At 41.4% G+C, this 20,128-nt stretch overlaps 1 protein-coding gene across 2 annotated transcripts in view; it reads left to right on the forward strand.

Annotated features, from left to right (window-relative positions):
- The window catches only part of PTGFRN (prostaglandin F2 receptor inhibitor), a 78,406-nt gene that overhangs the window by 50,185 nt on the left and 8,093 nt on the right, over window positions 1-20,128 (forward strand). The window contains exons 6-7 of one of the 2 annotated variants that reach the window (XM_083439231.1): window positions 6,703-7,122; window positions 18,036-18,143. In XM_083439231.1, coding sequence (XP_083295357.1) covers window positions 6,703-7,122; window positions 18,036-18,143 — 528 coding nt within the window. The remainder of the gene's footprint in view (window positions 1-6,702; window positions 7,123-18,035; window positions 18,144-20,128) is intronic. The other variant, XM_083439232.1, reaches the window with a different exon arrangement.

Here is a 20,128-nt window from a genome sequence, read left to right on the forward strand (position 1 = left end):
GTAGGGGTCAAACTTGCCCTCGCTTGTGACACTACTGGCAAAAGTGTCTGGGTAAGGGACCTGGTTTTTATCTCTCTGTATCTCTGAGTACAGTAGCTTAATTGTCTTCTACAAAAGTGATTGGCATCTTATTAATATATTAAACATGGAAGTTGAGGAGAAAATGTGAAAGAGTAGGATGACAACTTTAAATTACGATACCACATGGGATTGCCAGCAGTACATGTGAAAAAGATCTAGGGTTCTTAGTGGACCACCGGCTTAACTGGAGGCAAAAAAGTGATAAAGCAGCAAAAAAAAAAGAAAAAAAGAAAAAAAGAAAAAAAGAGGAAAAAAAGAGAGAGAGCTAATGCTTTTCTCTTGATCTGGAGACTATACTTCTAGAAGTAATAAAGATACCCCTGCCCATACGGGCCAGTCGTGTCCGACTCTAGGGTTGTGCGCCCATCTCACTTAAGAGACCGGGGGCCAGCACTGTCCGGAGACACTTCCGGGTCACGTGGCCAGCGTGACGAAGCTGCTCTGGCAAGCCAGCACCAGCGCAGCACACGGAAACGCCGTTTACCTTCCCGCTATAAAGCGGTACCTATTTATCTACTTGCACTTAAGGGTGCTTTCGAACTGCTAGGTGGGCAGGAGCTGGGATCGAAAGACGGGAGCTCACCCCGCTGCGGGAATTCGAACCGCCGACCATGCGATCGGCAAGCCCTAGGCACCGAGGTTTTACCCACAGCGCCACCCGCGTCCCTTCTAGAAGTAATAGTACTGCTCTATTCTAGCTTGGTCAGGCCACATTTGGAGTTTTGACAAATTAGGATGTGTGCAGACGAGGGTGGCCAAGATGATAAAGGGTCTGGAAACCAAGCCTTATGAGGAATCGTTGAGGGAGTTGGGTTGTTTATCCTGGAAAAGAGGAGACTGAGAGCAGATGTGATAGGCATCTTCAAATATCTAAAGGGCTGCCACATGGAGGATGGAGCAAGCTTGTTTTCTCCTGCTCTGGAGGATAGGACCCAAACCAATGGGTTCAAATGACAAGAAAGGGGATTCATACCAAACATTAGGAAGAACTTTCTGACAGTAATAGCTGTTCAGCAGTGGAACAGACTTCCTCGGAGTTGGTAGACTCTCCTTCATTGGAGGTTTTTAAGCAGAGATTGGATGGCTATGTATCAGGGATGCTTTATTTGTGATTCCTGTGTTGCATGGGTTGGTCTACATGACCGTCACGGTCCCTTCCAAGTCTACAATTCCAGGATTCTATTATTTATTCATTCCATACACAAAACACACCTCTGTTCTTTCCTTGGGCCCTTTTCTAGTTTTCTGCCCCTTTTCATCTGTTCCAGGTTTCATAGCTTGAGGACAACGACGCCACTCAGCAGGGCAGCATAGAGACTTTATGTTCTACATTGCCACATTCCTTGCCCAAGTAAACCACCCCTTTTCCAAGCATAACACTATGTATCTGTGCTAATTATGTTGGGTTGGGAGACACTCTTGCATGCTTTCTTGGGGGTAGGTAGTTGAGAGCTTTCCATTCAAGAAAATGATCTTCACCTTTGAGGAATTGAGTCTGCAGCATTAAACTATTTTTAACGTGAGCAATTGAGCAGTTTGGTGCTTAGCAGTTTGCGCACTGTGCTTCCCCCACCTTTTGCTGTTTCCTTTAGATAGCATTGTACTGTGATCTCCTTTGTACAGTGCTGATTGTCATACCCAGTTTTCTCATCTTCTAGGCAGCGTTTACTCATTGTGAAAACTGCTGCTTGAAGGCAAAAGCACTGCAAAATGTAATCACAAACAAGTACCTTGCGGATCTCTTGGGGGAAGACAAAAGTATTATTGTATGTAGTTTTAATTTTGTGAAGTGTGTTGCGAGCTTGGTATATCTTATTTCCCTGTTGCCTTGTAAAAGATTCACCTTGTGTTTAATATTCAGCCAGCTTTTTTATTGGAAGAAAATGGATTGTTGTTCAAACAGCCTAAATGCCAAGCTAGTTCAAATCTATAAATAAAAGCCCTGCTTTCATGGTACGTGACCTGCCTCTTTCATACTGAAAAGCTAAAATGTATGTGATGTACCTGTAGAAACATGTAGAGGCCAAATGAGGGAACAGGTTGAGGGAAAACCAGAGTTTGGCACCACCAAATTGCATTTCCTAGTGTAATTCCAAGCTCTTTTCAGATAGCAGCAACAGGCTATACTTTTTTATATAGATTGATCGACTAGTCACAAAAATATGACTAAAATGCTATATTTCATGAATTGTCAACTTCCGCCTGCTAAAATAGGATGCTGATGGAAGCAGTAGTTCTGATATTCTTATGAAGGGCCCTGTGAGCTATAGTCCTGATGATTTGTTGTGAACTGATCACAAAGCCTAGATGTAATGTTTGTTGCTGCTTTTACATATGACCAGTTTTGGCAAAGTGCCTTTATTTGAACTAAGCTGCCCTACTTTGTAACAAAACTTTTGCAGGATCAGGCAAAAAAAATCCCTCCAATGTAGGTATGAATCCATCTTATAAATCTGGATACTGACTTCATTCTTCATAATATATTAAGCTTTTTTTTATCATGCCCAGATTGGTAGATGAGAAGTGTGTAACAATACTTTCGAACATGTTTGCATTTAATACCTTTTTATCGCAGCTCTCCGTGATAACTACCGGTGCTGGTAAACTTCTTCTCAGGTTGTATGGTAGGAAATGAGCAGCAGGCTATACGGTTTTTACAGTTCATCTTATTTACATTTGTGCACCTTCAGAATGTGGCTCAGTTCTGCATGATATTAACTTCTATTTAGTGAAAAATGTTTATTTTGGCACTGTATTCCATGTTACTGCAGGATGTGTCTTAGTAGTATAGAAACAGTATTATTGATTCAAATCGTTTTGTTTATTTAAACTCTCAGGTTACCATGAGAAGTTTTAATACTTACATTAACACACAAAATAAACAAGCATTAATACCTACAAATATAAATAAAGTCCTTTCAAGTTTGGTAATAAGTAGCATAAAGCAAAAGCAAGATGATTCATTAGAACAACGTAAACCGCATAAACAGCCATACATCATCACCAACTTTATCATTGATAAATGCTGATCTTTGATTATTTTCATGGGCCTAAATATAATAATTTATATTATGCTATATTATATTTATAATTTCTGCATTAATGGTCTAACCTGAATCCTACAGTATCAATCAAGTAGAGCTGGAACTTCTTTCTTTTTTCAATACATGGGAATTGATATTTTAGCTGCTGTTGACAGATTTATTGGTTTTTTTGGCATTCAATGCAGCCTTCAAAATGGTTTAGAGACTAAGCCATCTTATTTGGAATATTGTATATTGTGATTGATTATAATACAGCACTAACTGTCAAAAACTTTTAATTTTATTTCATCTCCAAAATATGTGGCATATAATCTGCATGAGGTTTTCCCAGCAGTTATCCTCAGAGAGATTTATAAATCAGGTTCAGTTTATATGATGTCAGATGCCATTGATGCATGGTTTTATATCCCCCCCCCCTTAAGGTTGGCTGTAATTAATGTTTTACCTATTTTTTTTCTCCTAGCCCTCCCCAAATTTCTTCTTAAATATTCAAATGCAGGTCTGCTAATAATTTCTTGTGGTAGTTCATGGAACTTTTACTTTGCTTTCACTGAAAATCTTATATATTTTTCTATTTAATAGTGGTTTTCCCCTCAGATGCATAGAGCAATTCCTTCACTGCTGTTGGAATTCTTACTGATTCTCTATGTGTGTTGGTGTGTAACTATTTTTAATGCAGCAATAGCAAGCCCTGTAAGAAAAAAATTATACATCTTTGGGACAAAATGAGACATCACATTACATATGTGCTCAAGGATACTAGCCTGTTTTTCAAATATATATATCTTCAAAAAAAATTAAAAAATGCTCAAGCCTCCCAAACAGATATGTCTCTTAATATTTCTCTCTGTCTGTTCATTATACATATGATGTAAATGTCAACAATCCTGTATTCATATGGCCTATGAGACTGAATTGCCACCACCATCTCAGACTGCGCACATGATATATCCCAATTCTGCCTTAAGAAGTCCAGTAGTCTTAAAAGAGGGACGTGGGTGGTGCTGTAGTCTAAACCACTGAGCCTCTTGGGCTTGCCAATCGGAAGGTCGGCAGTTTGAATTGGTGCGGCGAGTTGAGCTCCTGTTGCTCTGTTCCAGCTTCTGCCAACCTAGCAGTTGGCAACCTAGCACAAGTGCAAGTAGATAAATAGGCACTGCTGTGACGGGAAGGTAAACGGTGTTTCCGTGCGCTCTGGAACTTGTCACAATCCTCCATGCACCAATAGCAGTTTAGTCATGCTGGCCACATTACCCAGAAAGCTGTCTGTGGCCAAATCCGGCTCCCTCAGCCTGAAAGCGAGATGAGTGCCACACCCATAGTCACCTTTGACTGGACTTAAACATCCGGGGTCCTTTACTTTTACCTTTAGACCTCAGTCTTAAAAATGGAGGTGAGGCAATACACAGACAGTGAATAGGTGTCTTTCCAGAACTTGACACTATGCTGAATGGTTGCAACTTCTGAGATAAAGTACTTCTGAGATAATGGAACATAACCTGTCTAATTGTGGATGCATATCTGATATTCTTGCAAACAAGTCAAAGATCAAATAGAAGACTTGGTTTTTTTTTAAAAAAAAATAAGAATAGCAGAAATGATAAAAGTTTGCAGATTTTTTGAAGTATTGTCAATTATTGTGAGATTAATCCGAAAACCAAATGAATGCAGTATCCTGAATTGAGCTTTGTTTCACTCAAATGTCACCTAAATCATCTGCAACAGGAGGTACTGTGGGTGCATCAGGTGATCTTGGAGGAAGCTGGTTTTCTAGATCCATTACAGACAAGTTTTAGGCCCAGCTTTGGCACAGAAACTGCTTCAGTTACCCTGTATAATGACACCTGCCAGGAGAGAAATGCATCCCTGTCAACTCTCCTTAACCTCTCAGTGGTTTTAGATACCATCAGCCATTGTATCCTCCTGGATTGGCTGTCCGAGTTAGTGAGTGGGTAGCACTGCTTTGCAGTGGTTCTGGTCCTACATGGATGGTCGATTCCAGATGAGGATGCTTAGAGAGTGTTCTTCGACCCTATGGAGCCTTCATTGTGGGGTTCCTCAGGCTTCCATTTTTATCCCCCATGCTGTTTAACATGCTGGGTGGAGTCATCTGGAGCTTTGGACTATGCTGTCAGCAATATGCTGATGACACACTGCTCTAATTGCAGGTGTCGCAGTGGATGTGCTGGACTGATGTCTTGCCTTGGTAATAGACTGGATGAAAGCCAATAAACCGAAACTCAATCCAATAAGACCGAGGCACTGTTAGTGGGCAGTTCCTTAGACCAGATGGATGGGAGATGGCTTTCATTTGATGGGGGGTATATTCTCTCTGAGAGTGCAGGTACGCAGCTTGCAGGTACTTCAGCATCCATTGTTGTCACTACAGGCTCAGGTGACCTCAGTGGCATGGAGTGCCTTCCATCAGCTTTGGGTGGTGGCCCAGCTGTGCCCCTATCTGGACAAGGATAGCATGACTTCTGTCGCCTATGCACTGTTAACCTCTAGGTTATATTCCTGCAACACAATATATTTGGGGCTGCTTCTGAAGATGGTTTGGAAATTTCAGTGGGTGCAGAATTCAGTGGACAGGTCACTGGGGCAAGACGGTTTGAGCATATTACATTGATCCTGGCCTGACTGCACTAGTTGCCAAGTAGTTTCCAGGCCCAATTCAAAGTGCTGGCTTTGACCTGTAAAATCTTAAATGAGAGAGGTATGCAATATGTCAAGGACCACCTCTCCCCATATGAACTGACCATCATTTGAGACCCTTCTTCGTGTGCTGCCAGGAGAACAGGCCTTTTCTGTGGCGTCTCCCCATTTGTGGAATGCTCTCCCCAGGGAGGCTCGTCTGGCATCTTCATTACATATCTTTAGGCAATAGGCAAAAACTTTATTTTTCTCCCAGACCTTTCTTTAATTAGCCAATGTATGGTTTTTGAACTGTGGTGGGGGATATTGTTTTTGTTGGCTACTATGTTATTTATTTTTGTGGTTTTTAAAAAATATTGTAAACTACTCTGATCTTTGGATGAAGGGCGGTGTAGATAATTAATAAATAGAATAAATAAACAAAATTTGGTAAAGCTATTTTTCCAGACTCTTAAGTTTACCCATGCCCATTTAGGCAACCACTGCGTAGTGTTAAATTGAAACTCTAACTTCTTATTAAGGCTCAATTAGGACTTCACCCAAGTATGAAGATTAAATTCTCAGTATATAATTATTCTGCATGCCTACCTTTCCTTGCTGCTTCTGTTCCTCATGTATTGTCACAACATTCTGCTGAGTAGCCACTAAGGGCTGTGTCACTTGGGCTGTGGTCTTGTGCATACCATACTTGCCTGAGAGTAGCCCCTTGAACACAGTGGGAATTATGCTATTAGGTTTGCATATTGTCCTCAGATTCTTTGTGTGTTTGCCTCTAACAGACTATGATGCCCACTCCTCAGTGTTTTTTTAACATGAAATGCACTGCTGAATGTTAGATTGCAGCACTAATCCCTTGCTTGCTGTATATGTTTGTCCATCCTTTGCTTGTAGCTTATGTCTGTGCCTCCTTTGCTCTTCTCAGATTATATGCTGACCGTAGAGGCTGTGAAACTGAAGCCATTCTTCATGGCAGGGCACACCTTTGAAATGACATGCAAGGTGTCTTCCCAGAACATCAAGACTCCTCGTTACTCAGTCCTCATTACAGCCGAGAAGCATCTGAATGATCGGTCAACTCCTAATGGGACCACTCGCATAATTTCTCTCAATCAAGATTCAGTGGTCAGACGGGAAGATTGGACAGACCAGGAACGGGTGGATGGTGTGGTCTTGGAAAAGGTTCAGGAGAACGAGTTCCGCTACAGGATGTACCAGACACAGAGTTCTGATGCTGGGCTGTATCGCTGTGTGGTGACTGCATGGTCACCAGGGGGTGGAGGCATGTGGCGAGAGGCAGTCAATGGTTTATCCAACCCGATCCAGATAGACTTCCAGACCTCAGGTCAGTGCAAAGCTCAAAATGGTAATCGGTGAGAGAACATGACAATAGTGCCTGTTGCAGAGATTCATTCAGAAAAGCTGTGGTCCGTGGATCAGAATTTCCCCTTTATATTGCTGTGTTAAATGCATTTAAGAAATTCGTGAAGTTCTGTTCCACAAAGAAATCCTACAGTGATGGTATTGTCAAATAATATTTATGTAGTCTTTATAGCTGGTTGAAATCCAGGAAATTGGGATGGAAATGCCATGCTTAGGAACACATCTTTTACTTCTCTCCATATGAATTTGATAAAAGTTACTGGGACATCCAAGTATTGATCTGTATGTCTGCCAGTTGCCCATTGAGCCTTTAAAGATGGTCACTTGAAGTCTTAAATTTCTCTGAAGTCAGATGTGCTTGAATGGAGAGTCCTCTTTGGAGTAGTCATAGAAGATATCAGACAGCCTTCTCTAGCTTGGCACCCTTCAGGTGTTTCTGCACCACAACTTCCATGATTTCTGACCATTGCCCCTGTTAGGAGTTCCCAACAATATCTGGAGGGAACAGAAGTAGCTGTGCATTCAACTATTTCATAAGGTCATTCAGAAGCAAGTAGCTATGGACTTCCAGTACTTGCCATTATACTTCTCTTGGCATCCCTGCTTCTTAACTTGTCCCAAACTCTGGAATTGATCATTCATTTAACACCTCTGAACACCAATGTAAATGGAAGTTGTTCTAAAGTTATGGCATCTGACTGCTTCCATAACTACTGGAGCAATAAACAAATCATAAAGTTACAGTACTCCCTCCCTGGAAAGAAAGGCTTAACAAAGTTTGGCTGTAACGGAAAAAATAACACCTAAGAGCGAGAATTTTAGGTGAATATAGAAATAAATTTGGGGAAAACTGATTGCCCAGTACAGTATTACAACATTGACAAGGAAATAATTACCTCCCGCAAAAGCAAATTCAATCAGGTTTGATTTTTTTTATAGAAGAAATCTTGTAATTTTGCGTTAATTTGTGTTTACTTGCAAAGTATTGTGATATTAAGTAATATTTTTGGAGCAGAGTTTTGTTGATTACTGATAATCATCAAATGATTAAATAAATAACAAAAACGGGAAGAAAATAAATCTGCTTTTGGGCCCATTGCCTACTGGATGGCACATGTACACTTACATAGTACACTCTGTGCAGCTGAGAGAGTCAGAGCATTGCTAGTCAGGACACATGCCGCTTCTTTGTAGTGCCTCACTTGCCAGCTAGAGAGTCAGTGTTGTGTGAAAAGGGGATAATATTGACAATTTTTTCTGAGGGGAAAAACAACCATTATGCAGTGTAGAGATCAAGCTGTCTGTGTGAAGAGATTTGTTCATCATACCTTCAATGAACTGTTTCTGCTGGGTGGGTTATGTTTCATAAGGTACTGGGAAAGGAGAAAGGGCTACAGCTTCCCAAGCAATAGCAAAATGTCAAACATAACTATAACTTCCTTGCAGCAGACTTCTAGAAAGCAGCCTGCAGATCTGGGACTGTTAGGTACCAGTAGTGGTGCATCCTCCCAGCACCAGTGGAGAGGTGCCACTGCTGCCACCACCCCAGGAACCACCAACAATTGTCGGTAGCTGTGGCTTAAATCAGGATTGCAGAAATGAATGTTGTGTTACAGCTTGTAGTGGCTGGTATGCTAGCTCCTTTCTGAAGTGTGAAAGCACATGGGTGGCCACACGGTGGGGTGGCACTCAACAGTGCACCAGAGTTTGCTGCAGTAGACACCAAAAGTGTGAGCAAGAAGTATGAGCCAAAGGAGCCATACCCAATGGTAGCTCTTCAGTGTATGAAGATGCTCAGTCATTTCTCTTCACGCTACACACAGCTCCAATAGTATGACAGTGTTTGGTGGGTGAAAACAAAACGTGTGAAGTGGCTCTAACATGTTGCCCATGCTTTATTTTAAAACAAGACCTTCAGTCTGAACCATGACCAAGTCAGGCAATACCCTGTGTAACCTTAGAAGCTAATAAAGGGTGTAGGGACTACGGTTAAAGGAAATCTCAAAGATTTCCACATAAAAGCTTTTAGTGGTTGTTGCAATAGATGTCTGTGTTCTTATTGATTTTTTTGCGTGAAGCTGGGAGGACTTATTTGGATCGAAAGACTTTTCAACCACTGGTTTGGCTTACTGCCAGAGCTGTTTGGAGCATCACTTTTGTCTGAATGGTTTCATGTTTCAAGAAAAGCTCTTCAGGATGTGAATGTGCAATTTAGCTGAACTGTAGGAGGTCTCTCTGTCTCTTTTCCCCTGTGTAAATTGGTGTCTGCGCTCCAACCCAAGTTATTTATTTATTTTTACCCTAGGAGCCCTGACACGCAGATGTGCTTTAGAAAGGTTTCCATGAACTCTCATAGAAGAATGTGTATCAGATTCTTTCCAGTGGAGAAGCAATGTTAGTTGCAGAAAAACCAAGGGAGTCTTGAGGATCTTAAAAGCCAAACAGATTTATTATGATATTGGTTGCATCTGATGAAGTGGATTTTAGTCCCTGAAAGGTTATGCCCTAGTCCATTTGTTAGCCTTCTAGTTGCCACAAAGCTTCCTTGTTTATCCCGGGGGTAGTAGAATTGCCAGCTTGAGATGGAAAGTTTCCCTACGACTCTCACTCACTGATCATTGTTTCGCTGCGGTGCAATGAATGCACGTCTTTTTAAAACACTTGTCTGAAGCAAGGACATCTTCAAACCTGGAGCTCATAAATCAGGACACACAAGATCTCTAATCTATATTCTCGTTCATTCAGTATCAATAGAAGGTTGTTCCCAACTGTGCAACAAAAACCTCTGTTCAATTTACTGTATTAAGACTCTTAAAACAGGAACTATCTCTAATTTGCTCAAGGCTACTTCACAGTCTAAGAGTTCTCATTGCTAGCAAATGATCCTTTATTTTCACCAGCCGAAAATTTTCCAGTTTCTATTCACCCAATTGACGTAGTCTTTTAGGTACTCTTGAGTTTCCTTTTCTACCTCATATTTATAATCCTGACTCACGCAACTTGGTAAGTCAAACAGTAATTTACCGGGACTGTGTGGCGTTGCGGCTGCTTTGTTCTTCCCTAGTAGTTTTTATTCTCTCACCACTCTACACCAAGGTTTGGATTCGTGTGTTCTCCAGACACATGGGCTCATGGTTCAGCTCTTTCCTCACTAATCATGAGCTGCAGTCATAACCCTATTCTGCTTCCCATTCAGCTAATTATATACACACCTCACCTCAAATTGTGTTAAAGGCAAGATGCAGGCACCCCATTTTGTCTGCAAGATCTTGGAAACCACAGGTAAGCAGGTCTGTGCTTGGAGGAAGGTCAGAGTACAAATTTAACTGTTAATAGTATATCTGATCCTTCTTTAACATATGGTGCTGCAATTCCTGGAGCTCGTAATGATGTGAGCCAGTGTGGTGGTTTTGGGCACATTTGTACTTTTCTTTTCCCTTTCAGCATATCCTTCTGCTAAGCAGAACGAGGAATTACTTTCAGGTTGGTAGCAAGATCTCTCATTTATTATAATGGATCCATTGTTGTTTCTGGAACATCATGTTGGTCTTAGGACATACCAGGGCATTCTTGGGCTCTTGTCAACAAGGCTGCTAATTATCTAAGGGGTAGGGTTGGCTTGGGTTTGTTTGCTTTTGAGAGGCTCCCATCTCCTGAAGCACATGTCCTAACCGTTCAGCTGCTCAGCACTACTTTTCTGGGCTTTAGATGTATGAGAGCTGTATGGTTGCAAACTGCGAAAGGAAACCTTTGGCAGGCATGGCTGCATAACCTGGCCAGTGAACTCTTGAGTTCCCTGAAGGCAAGAGATAGCACAAGGCAACACTTCAGCACCAGAGGCATAACGAAAATACGTGAGGGCAAAACCTCAGACGCATCTTGTCTAACTTGCTTTATATGTTTTAATAAAAGAGGTTGGCTTTTCAGTAACAAAGTGGTATGTGCTCTTTCAGGGCTCTAGGTAGTGTGATATCACATTTATTATGTCCCCTAGCAAGAGAAGAACAACATGTTGAGAGAACTGCACACATAGGTCCTATCCTGGGACCTGGATGCCCAGTTTCCGTGCTTGGTGGTGCTTTTCCATACGCTAGCTGTTAACTATTTTTAGCTTACTCCTGCTTAATATCCCGGGCAGTGAGCAGTCCAGCCTCCTTGTGCTTTGCTTATGGAGCCCTGCACAGCTTCCTAAATTGTGCCTAGATCCTTCTGCAAATTTGCGCTTCATCCCAACCAGGACCCATGTGTTCAGCAGTCCCTATACTTGCCTGCCTACAGCCCAGCACTAATATTCAGCATGCGGCCAATTTGAACTGTGTGTGAGCGCACTGTCGGTGTTTACTCTCTGGGGCATGTACCTGGGACTCGCTTGTACAGCATGCAAAATGAGACCATCAAAGTATTTATTTAAACATGTATATCCCACCTTCCAGTTCCACTACAGAATTCTCGGGGCAGCTCTGGCTAAATGAAGCCACCATGAGCCAGTCATGAATTTGAGGCCGCTTTTTCTCTTATAGTCGGTACGAGTCACTGCAGTCTGTGGGGCTTGCAATGGAAGGGGAGAGGCTGTTTATGCCCTTCCTTGAGCCCACTGTATTGTAAGAAAGGGCAGCTGTGTCCCTCACTATTCAATAATGCTGACCCCACAAGCACTGTTAACCTTTACAATTCCCAGGTAGGATGAATCATGGTAGGCCAAAGCAGTTTCTTCCAGAGAGACAGTATACTGTACTTCTCAGCCAAATCCTTCTCAATTTATCAGGAACAAGAGGGCTGGCATCCAAACAAAACCCAACAACAACCCAAAACACCAAATTAACCCCACACCATTTATTAATTCTTATTTTCACAACAATTCCTTTTGGAACTGTGTTTGTTAAAGCGCCCTCCCCTCTTTCACCTTTTCTGTGAGAGAAGACTATAATAATCAGCACTTTTCACTTAAATAATCATAGTAAGGCAGCTAAGGGGAAACTTGATGTAGAGTTAGTTTGTGGAGAAAGGGGGTGGAGGTTTGCAAAATTATGAATGGCACGAGGAAAGTAGTTAGAGAGAAATATTGTTCTTCTTCTCCTACTCTCTAGAACTTGGGTTCATCCAAAGAAGCGGACTGGCTAGAAATTGAGGACAGCTAAAATTAAGGACAATTTCACACAGTGCTTAGTGAACTCAAGGAGTTTGCTGCTGTAAGTTGTGATGGCCACTAGCTTAGATGGCTTTAGAAGGGAACTGGATAATCTCATGAAGGAGAATGCTGTGAGTGGCTGCTATGTAACTCTTGTGTGGCAAGAAGCAATGGACTTCTTGAGTCCCAGTTCCTGTGAAGAAGGGGGGGGCCTCTTGCCTTCATCTCCTGCTAGCTGACTTTGCACTGGTTGGCCACTGTCAGGACATTGGACTAATGGACCTTTTTGGTCTGGTCCAGCAGGGCTATTTTTATGTTCACACAACACAATCCTTCTTAGCCTTTTCCTTCTTTTTGAGGCGAAGCAAAAAGAGAGACTGTCAGCCTCCCTCCCCTGCACAGGCCCAGGATAGTGCTTTAATAATTCTGGTACGGCTTCTTGTCAATTTCGTGGCTGGAGATACAAGCCGCAGCTAAAACACACAACGTTTTGTTTTTGTAATATCTTCTGCTGTGTGGTTAGTGCTAGTCGAAGAATGTACACAGAAAAAACAGTTATGACTAGAATTATGTGAGAGAAGGGCCTATTAAATGACAAGATGATAGCAGCTTCACAATAATATTGCAAGGTCTGAGGCCAGGGTAGATGTGAGTAATATTTTGGAATAGGAAGGGCTTGTGGATGACATCAGTTTTTCCTATATCTCATACTATGGGCATGCTGTTATATGCTCTGTGTTCAATGTAGCATTGAAAGTTGCATTCTTATGAACCTAGGATGGCCAGACAGCAACTGTGTGCTGCTACTGTCTGTTGGATCGAGTTTTCTGTGTCTCTTTCTGTCCCAGTGGTGGATATATTGTAATATAATTTGCTTCTTTGGCACTATGTTTCTGTGAAGGTCACAGTTGTTTCACTGGGATCCTTAATGCATATTTAGTTGTATTAGAATGTGATCAACACAGCAGTTATGTGTATATTCCTTCTTCCCACCCCATCCCCTTTTTCAGGGTGGATTGATGTAAATCTAGGCAATTTTAAAAGGGAGGGGGAATCCGATTTAAATCAGGTTTCTTACTGAAATGTCATACTTCATCTCAGTAGGGGTGTGGGTGGTGCTCTGGTCTAAACCACTGAGCCTCTTGGGCTTGACAATTGGAAGGTTGGCAGTTCGAATCCATGCAATGTGGTGAGCTCCTGATGCTCATCCCAGCTTCTGCCAACCTACCAGTTTGAAAGCATATCCGTGCAAGTAGATAAATAGGTACCACTGTGGCAGGAAGGTAAACGGCACTTCTGGCACTCATCACGGTGTTCTGTTGTGCCAGAAGCAGTTTACTCATGCTATCCACATGACCTGGAAAACTGTCTGTGGACAAACGCCAGCTCCCTTGGCCTGAAAAGCAAGATGAGTGCCGTAACCCCATAGTCGTCTTTGACTGAACTTAACCGTCCAAGGGTCCTTTACCTTTTCTTACCTTTTTATCCTACCTCAAATAATGGTGCATGACAGACTAGATAGTCTAACATTTGTTTCAGCAGAACTCCACCCCCCACCTTTGGGGCAAATCATATTTCCTAAACCCAATGCAAGAGCTGAGAACGTCTCCATAGGAATCTTTTTAGAGTTGTCAACACTTCTGATTGAAAAATTGTTCCCATTTTCATATTACTACATTGTTCTTTTTTAAAAAACAAAACAAAACCCTCCTTTGTAAATTCAGTGCCATTTAAAACAAACATCATTGAATCATAATATTTAATAAAATGACAAGCAACAGAGAATTAAAGTGCATTTATCAAATGTGTGTCTGCAAACATACATACATCCTGATTATGAACACTTTTTGATAATAAGTAGCACAGAGAAGCCTTTTAATGCTACACCTGGGTAATACCCACACTAGAACAAGTTAAAATGTCACAAAATATTTTTATTAGTATTTATTGAATTTGCATACCATCCTTCAGCTGAAGATCCCAGAGTGGTTCACAACAGAACACACACACACGAATATAGTTCTAATAAGAATATAGTTCTCTAGAATACTTCATCACTGCAGTTTGTTTCCATCCTAATAAAATAATGCAGCTTCCCCAGTGATGATAACATGAGTGAAAACTAAAATATCTTCTTTGAAGGTTACTAATTATCAATATTATCTCCTATTTTACATGATGGTGTATTCCTTAAGGTAAAACCTGCACAATATCTAAGTCTTTCATAGGGATTGTGGCTCATGGGCCTGTTGATTCGTATGATGCCCAATTGTTAGGGTTCTCTTTTGGGAACTTGGATGAGGAGCAGAGGTCAATAACTAACACCTGTTCAACCAATTGGGTTGTATGGTAGTTCTTGGGTTATTTTTGCCGGTGTGATCATGGAAAGCTCTGCTGCTATCACTAACGTGCTGCCGGTACTGGGAACAACCTGAGACCAGGAACTGGCATTCCAGGGTTGCCAGACAGAAATATGCCAACTCTGAAAATTGGAAGGGGGGGCGGCACTTCCCACCATCTGTCCTTTCTGTAGCAAGCCAGCAGGGTTCTGGATACGGCAGTGGCTCTCCTACGAATCTCCCCTACTGAGGTGGGATTGCTCTAGCCATGTTCCTTCTGCTTTCTGCAGTCTTCACAAAATTGTGCCTGCTTATGCATAGACCATTCTAAGTGACACTGAATATATGGAATGCCTTCCATCATTTTTTAACGATTGGCAGTAATTTCTAGGGAAGAGCTGTCATCAGGGACATAAATTTGGTTTTCCTCTTATAGGCTGATAAGGCACTAGAAAATGCAGTAATTCCCTCTTAACTTGATACAGGATTAATTTAATGCAACTATTTTTGTCTGAAGTGGAAAGCATGTAGAACAGATTTTTTTTTTTTTATGGCACTCTTCCTATGTAAGAATTGCTTTATCTGTAGAAAAATTCAGCAGCGAGGAAGAAAATGTGCCCATCTTATATTTATATTTGCGAATCATTGGAATGGTCTTGATTATGTGGGTTCACTACATCCTCTGTGTTATTGTAGTACTCATATGTAAATATTTATTTATTTAAAAAATATTTTTGCTATTGTTGGGCATCCTTCTTATCTAAGTAATTAGGGCAAGAGATAAATTCAGTCTCATGCTGTACGCTACAAAAATGTAATTTAGAAGAGAAATTTGGTACCATGTTAATTTTGAAGTAATAATTGAGGTAGTAACTGCTTCTAACAGTTGAATTTGGTCACAGTAAAATGTGTCTGTGAGAGTGGTTGTATATCAGGTTTTCCTTTTCAAAAAAGTTATCTTAATAAAAATAAATTCTCTTTGCAATACAGAGGTTTGACTTCTATGGCTGATTCAGCATAGACCAAGAAAAAAATAACATGGTTTGCAAGCTGCTAACATCCTTAACAGAAACTTGCTTTGCTGTTGAATGTGTCCCTTGAGAATACTGGCCTAGCCTGACTGTAAGAGAAACAGCAAATATTGGACTACTGGTTCACTTCGAAAGAGCAGAAATCTCGACAAAGACTAAGGCCATGTTGCAGAAACATATATCTTTTCTCCATCTTTCTTTTTTAGCCAGCCAGGAGCAACCCTGGAGGCTGTGATCTTCAACACCATAGGAGCGGGATATTTCTTAATCTTTTTGTTGATCTTCATAAGATTCTGTTGGAGCCTTTTTGGCCAAAGACTGGAGTAAAAATGCTTTAAATAAACAGAGATATTAACTTTTTTCTCTTTTTTTTTGCTCAGCATCTCTCTTCTCCCTCTCTCATAACTGCTTTCTGCTCGTGGAGGTTAAGGGTAGGCTTTAATAGGTATAAGGTCCAAGATGGAGAATAAGACTTCATGGTCATTCCTCCTGAGCTCCCCTAGTTAGTCTCATATACTGGGCAATGGTCTTTGGTTGCTGCTGCCTTGGCTGGCATGCTGTTTCATTAGGTCAGCTTCCCACAGCACATTACAAACAGTTCCGTTGGGCAAGTAAGCAGAGTGGCCGGCAGGCGAGGCCATGCATTTTAGTAAGCATCAGACTTGTATGTGCTGTCGGAACCGTGGAATGGAAAGCTAGCTGGCTTGGCCCCAGCCAGAGTGTCTCCCTTCTCAACCTTGCCACTGCGGAGATCCATCAATGTCTCTCTTCTCAGCCTTGCCACTGCGGAGATCCATCAGTCATCCTCCTCTGATGTGCGTTTGCGACTCAAGCTTCTGTGCATGCAAGAACACACATTACTCAGCAAAGTAAACACACAACAGATCAGGCTTGAGGCATGGATACTATACTAAACTACGCATTTATTACACATAAATCAGTTCAAAGAAGAACACGGCTTCTCTCCTTGTCGTTCTTCTTGGAGAGAGAGAAAACAAAAGCAGTACAGAACGGATGTTCCGCTCACGGGACTCCAGCAATCTGTGCCGGAATGTAAACAGACATGTGACATGTAACAATCCCACATATCTGCAGCAAGGGTGGAATGGAATTCCCAACATGTGCATTGTTCTACTCACATGGTGCACACTGGCACCACCAGTTTCAGTGGGGAGAGAGCAGGTGCCGCAGAGCAGGGAGTGAGCTGCAGCAAGGTATTTCGAGCGCAGAACTGTGTGTGTGTCTTTCACAGCCTGGCCCCTGCAGTGGAGTATGCCATCCTATTGCCAGTCCTGTATGTATAAAGAGGAAGGGTGTTCTTGCCCTTTGTTTTAGGCAGCAAAATTAGGGTGGACTTAGCACGTGTAAAATTTTCTGTGGCTTGAGTACGGGCAACCTGAAAGATAATGAATCTGCCTGGGTGCTAAGGTCTTTGGATGAGCGCGAGCACATTCGCTTGGTCCCATCAACACCCGAAGCACGGTTGGTGGTAACACAAGAGAGAGCCTCTTCTTTGGCTGCTCCCATATTCTGGCATTCCCTCTGAAGAGAGGTTAGATTGGCTTCCTCTTTGTTAACCTTCCACCGGCAGGCTAAGAGCTTCATATTCAGACAGGCCTTTGAAGATTAAAGTGCAGGCGATGCTGCACTGGAATGCTGTCAGGAAGAGCTGTATTTTAATGGCTGGTTTAAAATATGTTCTGCTGCATTTTAATTACTGTTTTTAACTAGTTTGCTTTTGTTACTTTGTATTTTATAATGTTTTAAATATTTTAAGCTGCCCTGAATCCCAATTTGGGAGAAAGGCAGAATATAAATACATCAAATAATCATAATAATGTAGCAAAAATTATGTCCCTGGTACCATCAAAATATGCACGGAATATCATTGGATTGATAGTGCTTTTTAAAATCCTAGTTTTAGTGGTGCCAAGCTCGAAAGCAAGTACAGCTAACAGGTAGCCTTAAGGGCTCTCCTTGTGCTCTCATAAATGTCAGCACTGACAACAGAATGTGTGAAGTACTGTTGAATTTTCATAGAATCATAGAATTGGAAGGGAACATGAGGATCATCTAGTCCAACCCCCTGCAATGCAGGAATCTTTCACCCAACGTGGGGCTCGAACCCACTACCCTGACTGGTGCAAAAGCTAATTCCGATGGTGTTGAGCACATAAACGTTCTCAGGGGCTGAACACTTTTTGTTTTGCTTCAGTTTTCCTAAGTACATTTTAGAGGCATGAATCTTTAACCAGATGCAGCTTATGAATATATGTTTATATATATATATATGAATATGTGTTTATACTAGGTAAGGCTTTCTGTTTGTGTGTAATATATGAGATCACACACGAGAAATATGTGTTTTTCTTCATAGGTCCTGTTTTCAATGTCTCTGTGGAATCGCATAAAACAACAGTTTATCGAGGAGAGCTGGTGAAATTAGATTGCATCATCTCCATTGCAGGGACAGTACTCAGTCCAGGTATGATTTGAACCTCTTGAATGATAATGGCTTTTCCTTTTTCCCTGTTTGTTATTATGCTCACAACTTAGGATGTGTTATGCCTGCAAGTAGAAGTTGGTATTAAATGATCCATTTCCACAATACCATGGGAAGTCTTGAAGACTGGCCCCTTTTAACTTACATAACTTGCTAGCTTCACCCTTTATCAAACTTCTTATAATCTGAGTTGGATTATAATTATCAGGTGCTTCTGTAAGGTGCAGCTGTGCTTGGGTGAGTCCCACTTTCTTAGTCATACCAGGGAGCTCTGGGTCTGAATTTTCCATGAAAGCATAGATGGAGTTGATGCAGCCCTGAATCTTGTGGAAGTGAGGAAAGAGATCCACACCTGCCACAATTCTACACTTCATTATCCACTGTTAACTCACACCCTTTCTGTACGTTATGAGATGCCAGCTGTTTGCCCAGCTGTCAAGACAGAATAAAAACTGTGGACAGAAGTTTTATCATGCACAACTGGAGATGGTTCCCAGAGGACAGATGATTTTTGGAGCGATCTTTCAGGCCAATTTGTAGTGGCTGCCCATCTAATTTTGAACATGGTTGCTTATTAATTAATAGTTGCTGCCACATTGGCTAGTTTAGCAGTGAACTAAGACTTTCTTTCATTACCTGAGTACTGTGTCTCAGTTGAGAATGGAACCCTGTGATGAACTGCAGGTCTTCAATAGCTAATCTCAGCAAAACAGTTCATCTGAAAGTGTCCACATAGTAAATAATCCTAGTCCTTCGTGAGATAATATAAAATTTTACTTTTGTACTCAAAATCCTGCTGTTGTTTTGTTTTTTCTCCTGGGGAGAGTTGCATGTTTAATCATCACTGTATACCTCTTGAAAACAAACTACACCCAGCACATTTCAGAATATGCTTATTTGCCTGAGCAGCCTGGTCGTTGTGGGTGTTCGGCACACAAATCTGGGCTTAGCTATTTTCAGTTAAGCTTTGCAGCTCACCTATACAAATGTAATTCTGATGGGTGTTTATACTTTTTATGCAGTATGTTGAGGACACATCTAGGGCAAACAATTCATTTTTCCTTAATCCTTAGTATTTGTGTTGATGTGTTCAAAGTGCTTACAGGAAGTATTTCAAAAACCTTGCTGAACTAAGAAGCCAAATGCCCTTTTGTCTGTCAGCCTGTTCCTTTCCTTAAAACTTTTTTTTAAAAAATCAATTTGTTCAGTAACTATAAGTGTTGGACCTTTGATTTGTTAACACAATGCCATAAGTTACTTAATGTCCAGTGAATGGTACTGCCAAAAGTACTCCATTTAACTACTGGTCCAGACAATAAAAGGCAAAAACCTACAATCTTAACAGGCAACTTTATACCCTTATTGCTAATCACTCCCACAATAAGGAAGGGTGAATTGGACTATTTCTGGTCCATATCACTTTTGCATGTGTTCACCCATAAGCCCAGTACATCCTTCTTCCTCGTTAATAATGAAGAATTGTGTTTGTATACATATTTCTAAATGCCTTCTCTCAAAGCATACCTTGAATTTTTTATGACCCAAGAACTACAGATCCAGTCAGTTTGTATCAGAATTCACAAACGTCAAATTCTTCAAGTATTCCTACCAAACTATTCGTGCAATATGCACTTGGTACAGTGCTGCGTTATAGAAATATACCACAAATGTGTCTACTGTTATAAATCTTCTTCAGCCTTCTGGTTTAAGGTTCCCTGAAGGAACCAGGAGTACAGCTGCCATGTTTGGAGCTGTTTCTATCCAGGCCAAAGGAAAGTGGTTCCTTTCCTTGTCTGTTTGTGACTCTCATGTCCCATCCCCCCACTCCCTCGGGATTGGTTCTGTCACTAGTCTGTGTGATCACCAACCCCATTCAGTTACATCGGAGTATAGAGAGTTAACAGGTACAGATAGTTTGGCTGTGCTGGTTGGAGCCTCACCTGTATTTTCCACCATTCAGCAGTACA

The sequence above is a fragment of the Podarcis tiliguerta genome, assembly GCF_965153285.1.
Source record: "Podarcis tiliguerta genome assembly, chromosome: 4".
In the NCBI taxonomy this organism is placed as follows: domain Eukaryota; kingdom Metazoa; phylum Chordata; class Lepidosauria; order Squamata; family Lacertidae; genus Podarcis; species Podarcis tiliguerta.